The sequence below is a fragment of the Symphalangus syndactylus genome, chromosome 13 (genome assembly GCF_028878055.3).
Source record: "Symphalangus syndactylus isolate Jambi chromosome 13, NHGRI_mSymSyn1-v2.1_pri, whole genome shotgun sequence".
Classification (NCBI taxonomy): Eukaryota; Metazoa; Chordata; class Mammalia; order Primates; family Hylobatidae; genus Symphalangus; species Symphalangus syndactylus.
The window spans coordinates 75,826,217-75,838,816 of NC_072435.2; the positions used below are offsets into that span (position 1 = coordinate 75,826,217).

The 12,600-nt window shown below is 33.4% G+C and overlaps 1 protein-coding gene across 1 annotated transcript in view; it reads left to right on the top strand.

Annotated features, from left to right (window-relative positions):
* Window positions 1-12,600, top strand: part of PTPRQ (protein tyrosine phosphatase receptor type Q) — a 213,369-nt gene that overhangs the window by 35,204 nt on the left and 165,565 nt on the right. The window contains exons 15-17 of the mRNA XM_055236614.1: window positions 7,987-8,169; window positions 8,532-8,633; window positions 12,297-12,417. Of these exons, the coding sequence (XP_055092589.1) occupies window positions 7,987-8,169; window positions 8,532-8,633; window positions 12,297-12,417 (406 nt within the window). The remainder of the gene's footprint in view (window positions 1-7,986; window positions 8,170-8,531; window positions 8,634-12,296; window positions 12,418-12,600) is intronic.

Here is a 12,600-nt window from a genome sequence, read left to right on the forward strand (position 1 = left end):
AAAGCGCAGGAATAAGAAAGTAATGAAAGGAGCATTTTACATTATCAAGAGCCTTGAAGTGACATTTAATTGATATTAATCCATATATTGGCATGTTTCATTGCTTTTGTAGATATTGTACCTAAGATAAGTATTTTTGAGAAAAATGTCTGCTCTTTAATGACTCGGTTTTATTTTGCAGTGGATCAAGGCAATGAAACAAGCATATTTTTAGCACCTATTAAGGGTCACAGGCCCTGCTAATAGGTTTCACAGAAATTGTCTTTTAAAAATTCTAAACTAAAGCAATACATTATTGTTATCTTCACAGAAAACTGAGTCTAATGAAAAATGGAGGGTTTGAGAGGTTCATTCATTCAAAAAATATTTATAATATACCAGGCCCTACTGGGGCTAAAGCAGTGTAGAAGAAAAGGATTTCCTTCCCTCCTTAAGTTTTATTAGTTGATGGGTGTTTAATTGCCTAATGGCACCAGCTAGAAAGTGATGAGCTGGAATTGGAATCCAAACCCATCTGACTGTAAAACCAATTTCCCCTTCACAGCACATGCTGTTTTGGAAGTCATCAACAAAGCTGGTAAATTATAAACTATATCTAAGATCTCTCTGTTCATTGTTACACTGATATTTTGTCATTAGGCTTCTGCTCAGCATGGAGAGGAAAGTAATAACTTTGAAAGATTCTATTGTGATATGAAATAATAACCATTTTTATGAATGCTTATCAAGTATTTCATTTAAGTGGCCACAGCATCAAGAACACCTTATTTGAATGATGAATTATAAAGCAATTTGTTTGTTTTCTGATTATTACATGCACATAATCTTTTACTTAGTATTGAAACTGTAATTTTATTTTCTGTTTTATTGTCTGTTTGTATGAGTTTAATTCAAAGGCAGGGACAATAAACTTGAAGTGAATATAAATTTTGAGATTTAGTTTAAAATGAGAATTTTAATTTTGGAAAGTATCTTAGAAAACATGCAGAACCCTTTATTTTTTAAGTGAGGAGACCTAGGACCATTTGGGTAAAAGGACTCATAAGTTACAGTACATGAGAAGTAAAGTTGGGGCTTGACTATAGGCCTCCTGACCCCCATTACAGGCCTCATTTAATAGGCTCTTGAGATGGCTAAAAAAACAAAGAGAAGGAGAAACCAACATATCCCATGGCTCCCTAGCCAGGCCTAACAATAAGAGTATAGGGTTTATTGCCCATCTTCCTAATATCTGGTTCTCTGTCCTAAGTTAGGGTAGTCTCAAGTCTGTGCATTTTCCACCTGGATGAAAATGGAAGACAATGGAATCTACATTAGTGACTTTTCCTAGATTATGTTTGTTACTATTAAACTACCCACTTTAGCTCCTTTGGCAAAAGAGGAAGCTAGAATGTTAAGTAGGGTCTCAAGTGTCATTTGAAGCAAGATGAGCTCAAGAGAAAACTATTTTTCTGTGTTTAGGCTCAAAATAATCTTATTAAATACAGTAATTATACCTTCTACTCATGTAAAAAATTATGGGTCCACTCTTCAATATTGTTTCATGAGAAATAGAGTGATGTGTTAATTCAGTGATGTGTTAATATTACTAATTAAAAATAGGAGTAAATTATTTGGTTAAATGCCTTATCTTTTTAAGAGAAATAGAGTTTACTAATGCTTGGAAGTAAAACACCCTTGTGTTCAAGCAGGAAAGATCAATACAAGATTGATTCTGTGTGTATGTGTGTGTGTGTGTGTGTGTGTGTGTGTATCTCCGTGTGTGTGTGTGTGTGTGTTTTAATCATAGACTGTGCAGCTTTCCAATAAGCTCAAGATTAGTTTTTATTTTCTCATACTTAGGGTGTAATAATCATAAATACTACTTTGAGAAGTTCCCATTACAAATTACTCTTTTGATGATCTATACATATTCCCTTTCCTTTTTAAGACATAACCATCTTTACAGTAAACCTTTAACAAAACACCTTGTCTGATTCGGGGCAACAACTATGAGTGGATAATAACTTAGATGTTGACCAAAATTTTGTGTAGACCCCCATAAATTTATTTGTATTAATGAATAACATTTTAAAATTTGTCTGCATGCATTAAAGCTATATATGCCAAACAATAGTCTTTTGGCAGATTCAAGGTAACTTCCCTTTTTTACTATCATCATGGACTATGTATTTTTTTTGTTTTGGAATTTTAATAGGTTTAGCTTATTCCAGCTGATTATAATCATTCTTTTTATTCATCAGTTATCTACTTTATAAAATATTTCTACAATTGGGGGACACTGTATGCTATTTCAGAAAATTCTAAGTGCATCATTACTCTTCAAAATCAGTAAGTCATTGAGTCTGTCTTGCTTTATCTACCTGATGATCCAGCACTAGTTATTCCCTAAGGGTAAATGAATAAAAATTCAAAGGATATCAGCCTTGGGTCAGTAACGCATATTTACACACTGACTACTGGTGGTAGGCAGACAACTGCAGAGAGAAAACGTAAATCTAATGGGAAATTTTCAAAATCAGAAGTTACACTGAGCTATAAAATTCAAGCATAGCATCACAAATTCCCTTTTTGTAATTAAAGAGTTTTTCAACCCAATCTTATATCTATCTGTTCCTTACCTGTGAGTTTCTCTCCTTTTTAATATATTCTGTATCATATTAAATATATTGATTCATTCACTGAACAGCTTTTATGGATTCCATATTATGTTCTACCACCATACTAGCTAGTATAGCTGTAGCAGTAAACAAGACACAATCAATTTCTACCTTCCTGAAACTTGACATGAGACAATCAGAAAATTAGAAATTAGAAAATAAATCAGTAAACAAATTTGTGATTTTTGGTAATGGTAAGTTTTACTAAGTGAAAAATATCAAGGATAGAAGAGAGGAAGGAAGAGTAGTGAGTGGGCTATTTGAGATGGAGGACTGAGGAAAGGCCTCACTGAGAGGCTATATTTGCCCAGTGATATTAATGAGGTATAGGATTAAATAAGATGAGGATAAGGATGAAAAGTGTTCCAGAGGAAGAATAGCAATTGCCAACTTCTTGTAGAGGAAAAAAACCGTGAAGTTGGGGAAGAGCAGGGCATTTCTGTCACTTGAACAGTGTGAGCTGGGGTAGAGAATTCACAGATGAGGTGAGAGGCAGAGGTGGATCATGAGATTCTTGGGTGCCATTCTAGGAACTTTGGAGTTTAATTTTAATGAGGAGCTTTTGGAGAATTATGAAATAGGAACATTATATAATTTATAGTTTTCAAAGATTGCTGCTGAATATGTTGGATGTTGAAGTAAAGAGAAAAATCAAGATAAACTATTAGATTGTTTGTCTGAGTATCTGGATGAGTGGTAGTGCCATTTACTTAGATGGGGAAGTCCAGGGAAGAGGTCAATATGGAGAACATCCAGGAGTTCTGTTTGCAACATGTTTGAAATATCCAAGTGCCATTATGAAGGCAGTTAGATAAATAAGTTTAAAGCTCAGGGAAAAGATCCAGAGCTGAATATATAATTTGGAGCCTCACCATATCTTTGGTATTCAATCAAGGGATGAGGATAGTCATATCACTGGACAACAGGGGGAGACGTTAAGAAGCTTACAGCTATGTCGTAGGCAATACGACACATAGACTTCGAGAAGAAGAAGAGCTAATCAAGGACAAAGCAGAAGTCACTGGAAATAGAAGGAAAACCAGAAGAAGATAGTGCCTTCAAAGCCAAGTGAATAAAGATTTTCAAGTAGAAGGAGTTTATTCCCTATGTTAAATGCTGCTGACAAGTAGAGTAAGATGGGGCATACAATTGACCAGTGTTTGGCAAGAATGGAGGTCACTGGTGACTTCACAGGAGTAGATTTTACAGAAAAAAAAAAATGGAGAAAAATGAAGTGAGATTAACAGCGTATGATAGGCAAAAAAAAAATGTAGAAAATGAGGAATGGCAAATTTTGAGGAATTTTGATAAGAAGTGGAGAGTAGACTTGAGTAACAGCTGAAGGAGCAAGTGCAATCAAAATAAGACTTTTTAAACACCAGAATGTATATTACAGTGTATGTGTGTTCACATGTATCTCTGACTAACTTCAAGTGTAAAGTCTCTGAATAGGCAGAAGGAGTGAAATCCAGTGCAGACGTGGAGGGATAGAGCTTGGAAAGGAGGAAAGAGGGAAGGCAGTTAAGGGAAAATTTGAAGTCAGATGATAATTTAGCTCTCTTCTCAGTGTTTTTATTTTTGCCATGGAATGAAAAGCAAGTTTATTAGCTTCAAATAAAGAGGGGGAGCGCATATCAGAGGTTTGTGAAGAGAGAACGTGGTGAAAACATACTTTAAAGAGTAGGAGACTGAATTAACTAAAACAAAACATTAGCTATCAGGAAAGGAAAAGGATCCATTTGAGATTTGATGTTATAAATTTAAGTGGAACTAGTCAGCATAGAATTGTGTTTTATTCAGCCATTTTCAGCTATTACATTGGGCATGTGAAGCTAGCAGAGTTTTGTTTAATTCCAATTGTAATTTTCCCAGGAAAGTAAAATAGAAACAGAAGAAACTGATGGATATTGCTAGGAAGTGATTACAGTGACTGTGGACTCTAGCCTGAGCATGTAGGGAAATGAAGGCATAAGAGAGATGATACACAGTGAAGATTTGATGAGGGTCAGAGAATTGTTGGATTCAAAGTACAAGAGTCAGTAAGCTGGAAAGATAGCAGTCAGTTGTCAAAGAGAGGAATATTGGCAGTTATTGGTAATGACAAAGTCTTAGGTGTTGCCATGGGGTAAAGTAAGGTGGGGGAAAAGATTATTGGAATTATAGAGATAAAGAAATACACAGTCCAGGGAACTGGATAGATCATTTGCATGGATGTTGACCTCTCTGAGTAGTAGGGAAGAAGTCAGTTATCAAAGTGATAGCATCTTTAAGATGTTCAGAGAAGTAACAGAGGTATTACCAGTTGTCTGTCTTAAAGAGGGGTAGCACGTGATGGTATCTAATGGAATGGGGCTTCAAAGGATCTGTGGTTCTTCAGGAAGAAAAAAGGAGTAATAAATGCAACTGCCTAACTCCTACGCCCTATGGTTAGTGGGACTATGGGAGAAAAACAAACATGATACCCCAGAGGGCTAAACTGTAGTAGTATTTCTCAGCAGGTCCAAGATTTCACTTACAGCTAGAAAGTTAAGAAAGCATTGAGGGTAGTTGCTGAGGATTTTTCTCAATGTAACAGGTTGGCCTGGGGAAACACTAGAGAAGATTTAGCATGTTTCGGATAGAAAGGATAGTGGAATTATATTGCTACATCAAACTATGCATTGCATTGCAATCCTCTCAAAGTTTTAAAAGTATCAATATTCTTAAATTAGTGTTTCCTATTAAGTGTGCCTTGACACCATAACCCAATAACTGGTAACAATCAAGGGGAGGGACACTGTATCTACATTTTTAAGGCTTCTGAATATTATTTATCTACTAAATTTATTATTAGTAATTTTTATATCCATTCAATTTAGAATACTAATAAAAAAGTTTAATTTCTTTCATTTGAAAGAAAAGAGTCTTGTAACAGGACTCTTGAATGGCAATAATATTTACCTATTTAGTTTATATTGTTTAACTTTCCAAGTTAATTATTTATGTTATTGTTCTGTGTACTCAATTTTTAAACCATTATCTTGACCACTCTGATTTTTCATCTGTGGTAAATAGTTTTCTACCTAAAGTACATTGTCTACAATTTCATTTACTGAGGATGTGTTGATGGCATTATCCCTCAATTTTTTTTATTGTCTGAATATGTTTTTAGTTTGCTACTCTTTATTTTTCTGGGTGTGGAATTCCAGTTGTTTTTCAGTTGATGTTGATTGTCAGTCTAATTGTCATTCCTATGTAGGTGATTTGTTTTCTTTCTGGTACTGTTAAGATGGTTTCTTTTTTGGTGTTCTGTATTTTCACAATGATATGTCTAAATATGGTTTAAAAATTTCTGCTTGGGATTTACTGAAATTATTTGATCTGATGTTTGATATCTTTGAATAATTTTGATGAGCCTCAGCCATTATCCCTTTAAATATTTCTTCTTCATTTTCTCTATTATTTTAGACCCCCTCTGGATATCATCTATATCTCAACTGCCATTTTATATTTTCCATAACTGTCTTCTTTGATCTACATTCTTGATAATTTCTTCAATACTATCATCCTTTTCACTAAAGTTTTCTTCTTCTTTATCTAATCTGCTCTTTAATACCTCAAGAGATTTTTAGTTTTAGTTATTTTGTTCTGTTCCAGAAGGTCTATCTTGTTCTCTTTCAAACTTGGTTGTTTATTTAATGTTATTTACCATTATTTAAATAATTCTTTGCTCATATTTTAAAATATGTTTGATTTCTTGAAACATATTAAACATTTCTATTTTATTTCAATATCTGGAATCTCAAAATCTAACTACTGTGTATGTGTGTGTGCGTGTGTTTTTTTCTTTGCTGACTTTCACTATTGATATCTGATTTGCTTGTGTGTTTAACGATTTTATCAGTGAGCTCATATTCTTTGAAACTTTAGCTGCGAGAAATTTATGTGGTTTGTGTTGAAGTTGAGTTCCTCTAGCAAGTATTTTTATTTACTTCTAGTTGCTTAGGAGTAATAGCAGCTAAGGACTACAGTTTTATTTTAATTTAAATTCTGAAGTGGAGGTTTCTTCAGGGTACATATAGATATCATGGATTTAGTCAACATATGAACATAGGGATAGGCTTTTAATTCCAAAACAGCATATTATTTATTTCTTTTCTGTCTATCCACCCAGAGGAGTGGCAACAACGAAAAAAGGTTTCCTTTCTGTCCTCTCTACATGGTAGATTTATTTCTCACTTCCCATTCCCTGAGAATGAATGCATCACATTGCACAAGACCAGGAGTTACCATTCACGTAGACTTCCATGGCACATGCAGAAGAATCTAAAGTATCGCCTAAAATTGTTCAATATAATAACCCTGGTTAAAGTTGCATTCTTTGGGGGTTTCAGGTCTTTCTGCAGGGATATCGCTCATCTTTCAGCTGGCCCCAGGGCTTTATAGTCTTTCTCTGACACACTACACATATGTTATTATACAAACGCAAAGGCACCAGGATTACCCAGTCTATGGCAAGGCAAAACTGGCTTTAGTACCAGCTTCCTTCTCAGGATTTCTGTCTTTGCATTTTGTTTGCTTGTTTGTTTTCCTGTGACTTTTTTTGGCCAGTCACCACTGGATTCTAACTTTCTTTTCAGCACCACAACTTCTTAAAGAAAATTTATTTTAATGTTATACAGAGTTTTTGTTATTTTAAGTAAGATATTCACTCAGTTTAGGGTAACTGTTCCAACATTTTACCAGAATTGGAATCTTGTATATAGTTTTGTACTCAAATATACATAGAAAACCATTTTATGCATAATGTGTTCAATATAAAAATGTTGTTAGATACAGAAAACTAGTGTTTTACTTAATGATATCCCATATTCTTGGGAGGTGGTTTTGCTGCCAGGTCATAATATGCAACCTCACATCTAGGAGGGGCTCCTTGACTTGTCATAGACCTTGCTGTCGACCAAAACTAACCTACTGATCTTTTTTCATATTATTATTAATGAGGAGTAGAGTCAAGTTTTAAGTGTTTTAAAATTCTCTTTCTTGCATCTGTGTGTTCTTCAGTGCAAGATAGGTTCCTATAGTTCCAAGTATTTTAGTAAACGTATCATCTTATAACTGTTTTTCTGTGGAATCATAGTAGCATTTTCTTTTGAATGAAAATTTTTCTTATACAGTTGTAAGTACTATAATTTATTTATACCTTACTTCATTCAGGATGTTTATTACAATTACATTCTAGTGAAGATTCACATGTAAATAACCTAGTGCACTTCAGTGACAATTTCAGCAGAATAGATTTTTAGAATGGAATTGTTTTATGTATCTATATTTTTGTTTCTTTCAGTGCCTGATAGTGCACCAGAAAATATCACTTACAAAAATATTTCTTCTGGAGAGATTGAGCTATCATTCCTTCCCCCAAGTAGTCCCAATGGAATCATACAAAAATATACAATTTATCTCAAGAGAAGTAATGGAAATGAGGATAGAACTATAAATACAACCTCTTTAACCCAAAACATTAAAGGTAAAAGAACAAATCTAATATTGGATATTTGCATTTATAATGTCAGAGTAGCCACAAATACTAGCTTAATGTTGATAGTTTGAGATTATTTTCATGCAGGGTATTACAGTTTTGTCTTTTTGGTTAAATAAGCTAGGAGTTTATTGCAAGTCACATGAAATAATACTGTAGATGCATCCTTTTCCACATTATCCTATATCATTTTGTCTTCATAAATAAGAGCTACTATTGCCAAAGAATGACATTTTCACTTAGTTTTTATTTTTGGAAGATTGTGTTGAGAGCCATTTCATAGTTTGCCTCTTGCATATTATTAAATGATATTTTGTAAGTTTCAACTTACCTATTTTATTTCTCTTTAGGACTGAAGAAATATACCCAATATATCATTGAGGTGTCTGCCAGTACACTCAAAGGTGAAGGAGTTCGGAGTGCTCCCATAAGTATACTGACTGAGGAAGATGGTAAATATAATAGTGGATATTGATATACTTTGATTCTATAACATTTCAAGAAACACACATATAGGATGAAACAATGTAAAAACTCCTCTAGTCGTGGGTATCAGTTGTGTACCATACCAGCATTATACAGAGATTTCATTGTCATGGTATAAAAGAAGCTAGCAACATCAGATTTACATTCAGTGAAATCAGGCATAAAATGCTTTTTATTTTCTGAAGTCATCAGTACTCTGTAAAAAACAGTCATGTTTTTCCATGGGAATTTTTAAGGCTTAAAATTTGGTTTGAACGTTAACTGATATATGTCATGACTGTGTTTTTCAACTTTTACATTTTTAAGAATAGACATTAACATGAGCTTTGAAGCAGATTGTGTTTATGTAAATGTTCAGCACTTTTTTACAATATTAAGGATTAACTTTTAATGAGATCAGGCTATTGTACAGGTTCCTACATAATTGGACAAGATGCTGTTCCCCAATGTTAGTAGCTTTCATATTGAATATTTAAACATACCTTTCCCTAACCCAAATAAAATCAACTTTACTACTAAGGCCACTTTACATTGATACCTTACCAAGTTAGACATATATTATGCTAAGAATATAACTTCTGAAAGATATATTTGGGATTAGGATTTGCATTTTATGTTTTATACATTGCATATTTAAAGAAAATTTTTTTTTTCTGTAAAAGGAATTCCTATTTCCACGAAGGGTAGGCCTGGAAGTGTCGTACGGGTTTGTGGAGTATCTTTTTTTTTTCATCTTTCTTTCTTTCAAGTTTCCCCATCTTCAAGCTAGGCCATAGCCTGTGAATGTTAAGGGCAGAATGTGCTTAGACACTGCTAGGAAGGGAGACTTTTCCCTGCATTGCTCTCTTTCTTTTCAAAATAATAAAGTCTTCAAATCCCTCTTCTCTTTTTGCAGGTCTCTCCATGTTTTAACCTCTACCAAAGAATTTCACCAAAGCAGCTTGGCTAGGGCTCTCTGGGTTGCCCCAGTTTCTAAGTGGGATGCCTCTGTGGGTCAGTTTTCCCTGGTCATTGCATCTACTTACTAATGCTTGCTTTTCCATCAAAACTTACCCGCCCAAATTCCAATTTTTTTCATAAATAGATTCTCCTTGCTCTCATAGTTAAAATTATCTTAATGAAAAAAAATCTTCCAAATGAGCCAATGGTTAAAAACTAGGGAAGAAAGTTAGTGCTCCTCTCTATCTTATATAATACCTAAGATGATACGTAGTAAAAATTTTACCTTTCAAAAAATGCCTTTTTGAAAATAGTACCCACTTCTTTATAACTAATCTAATCAAAAGGTCCTAATGATAAGAATTTGAGATCTTATATGATGGAATGAGACCAGTAGTGAACATATATTTTGAGCAGGCAGTGGTTTTACCACTCAAGTCAATAATTCCAAAGTATGTTGTGCATCTGAATTACCTGGGCTGTTAAAAATATGCTTCCTCAAGGTAAAGTTCCATCTAAATTCTTGGCCAAGTCATATGATTTCTAAGGAACAGGGTAAAGAACAAGACTCCCTTGTTGAAAAATTACAGAAAATCAAGAATGGATAAAGATATGAGAAAATTTGCCTATTTGGGAATTAGGAACTCCTTGCCCTCATGAAGCTTGCGGTTAGAACAAGAGACCTAAATTTGACAAATGCATGGACAGATAATTTTTATGATATTTAATTACTGGTATAAATGTTCCCCCAAATTATTCACCAGGACAAAAGAAGGACCTAAGCTACTCTGGGGTGTGAGGTAAAGTGTAGTTGTGGAAGTTATGTAGAAGCTGTGATATGAAAATGAATAAAGAGGGAGGGTGAGAAATAGGAAAGATCATGCCAGGTAGAGAAGTGAGAGATTTGTGAAGTTCTCATGCCAGGTAGAGGAGTGACAGATTGTGAAGTTCCTTCTCAGCTACCTTGAGATGCTCTGAGATGACAAATTGAATGCACTGCAAAAGTTGTAATTTTTCTAGTTTCAATTTTGTTAGATTATATTTTAGAATACATATGCCAAAATATTTTAGAATACATATGCCAAAATGATTAAAACTTAGTCTGCTACAGTGGATGTGCAGCGATTTTTTTAGATAGACATGTTAATTACATTTACTTAGCAATAAAATGTTTAACATTAAGAACATAATATTCAGAGATCTACTGAAGGTTAGCTTTTAAAGACACCAAGCTTTATCTGATATTCCACATAGCATCTTAAAGCATATTACAGAGTAGAAATGGTTAGTTGCAACATACTAGTTTCTAAGTTATTGCTATTTTTAATTGAAGTCCTTTTGTAAACAGTAAACAGATTTTACAAGGATGCTAGGAAAAATATTTATAGGTATTTGCTTTGACAAATGAAAGAGAATTTTCAGAGATAATTCTTATCTTGGGAAACAGACATCTCTAACTGATGTATACATTCCTGTGATAATCAATATTTGATAGCAACATTATTATAGTGCCAGTGAAAATAACAAAATGAAAATACCAAATACAGCTATCGCTATTATTCCTTATAACATGTCTCATAAACTTTCTGCTGCTCAATACAATTTTTTTGGAAAATTATTGTTAGTTAAATAATGAAAACATGAACACATGGGAACACATAAAACTATAGCTGAGATTATTCAGAGAAGTAAAAAAGAAAAAATATTGAAGTAAGTCAGGTAGCATTCTGTCCAAATTACTGGAAATAGTGATCTATATATGAACTGTATTTCAATTGACATTATTTAAAGATGTAAGCAAATTCTCAGAATTTCTGTTAGCTACCTATGAATTCACATTCCGTGCATAACTGTAACAATGAACCAAATTTTAGTGTTTTCCTTTTTTACATGTAAAAAGTTGTATTCCATTATTCTAAGACATTACTGTGGTGTTACACAGCAGCTGAGAAATGTCATTCTAAATGTTTTACCTAAATGGAAATATAAAGTTGGCTAACTATTTTGCAGTAATGTTTTTATTGCTTATTCAATGCTGAATAGCAAATGTGTTTGTATTTTACACTATTATAGCAGAGTTACAAGTAGATTCTAAACTATTTTCTTATTTACGTGCTACATTGGTATTTCCTTTGTAAACCATTCAATTTTGAAGACTGAGTGAACAGAGTTTGATATTATTTTACTTTTTAATGACACAATAGAGATTGAGGAATGTAGTTTTCATCATTTGTGAGGTCAGTCATTTTAACTGCTTTCTCAATGTTGTGCTTATCACTTTCCCAACTTCTTGAATGTGTGATTTTTTCCCACCTCTTTTTTATTGTCTAGGGATCTCTTTTACTGTATATTTATTCACCCTCAATAAAGTTTTTATTTTTATTAGAGGATGACAGTTGACCGAGATGTACTTGAACAGTAGGTGAGTCACTGTGACATACCCCTTGTTCTACTTTCTCATGAAATATTTTTTTCCATTGAATCATAGAAACAGATGTTCTAATACCACCATGCAAAATCTTCCTTTATCATCTCATTTTGAAAGTAAACAGTCTCTTGTGCTTCTGGAGAAAAGCACTGAACTAATTCCTTTACCAGAAAGTTTATAATAAAAATTGTGTGCATTTCCATGTTAACTTTTTCTTATATATGTTTAATAAAATACATTATTCTATACCCTAACTTTACAGCTCCTGATTCTCCCCCTCAAGACTTCTCTGTAAAACAGTTGTCTGGTGTCACGGTGAAGTTGTCATGGCAACCACCTCTGGAGCCAAATGGAATTATCCTTTATTACACAGTTTATGTCTGGTAATAATTTTTTTTGGAAATAGTTCTGAGAACAGATATTAATCTGTAACATAATAGGAATGTAGTTTTTAGATTTCAGAATGTGGTGCTACATTAGGAACCTGATTATTAATAGGCTAGTTAATATGTTTTGATTAAGAAACAAGTTTTTCCCGTATTATGTAGTGGTTCAATCATGGTCAA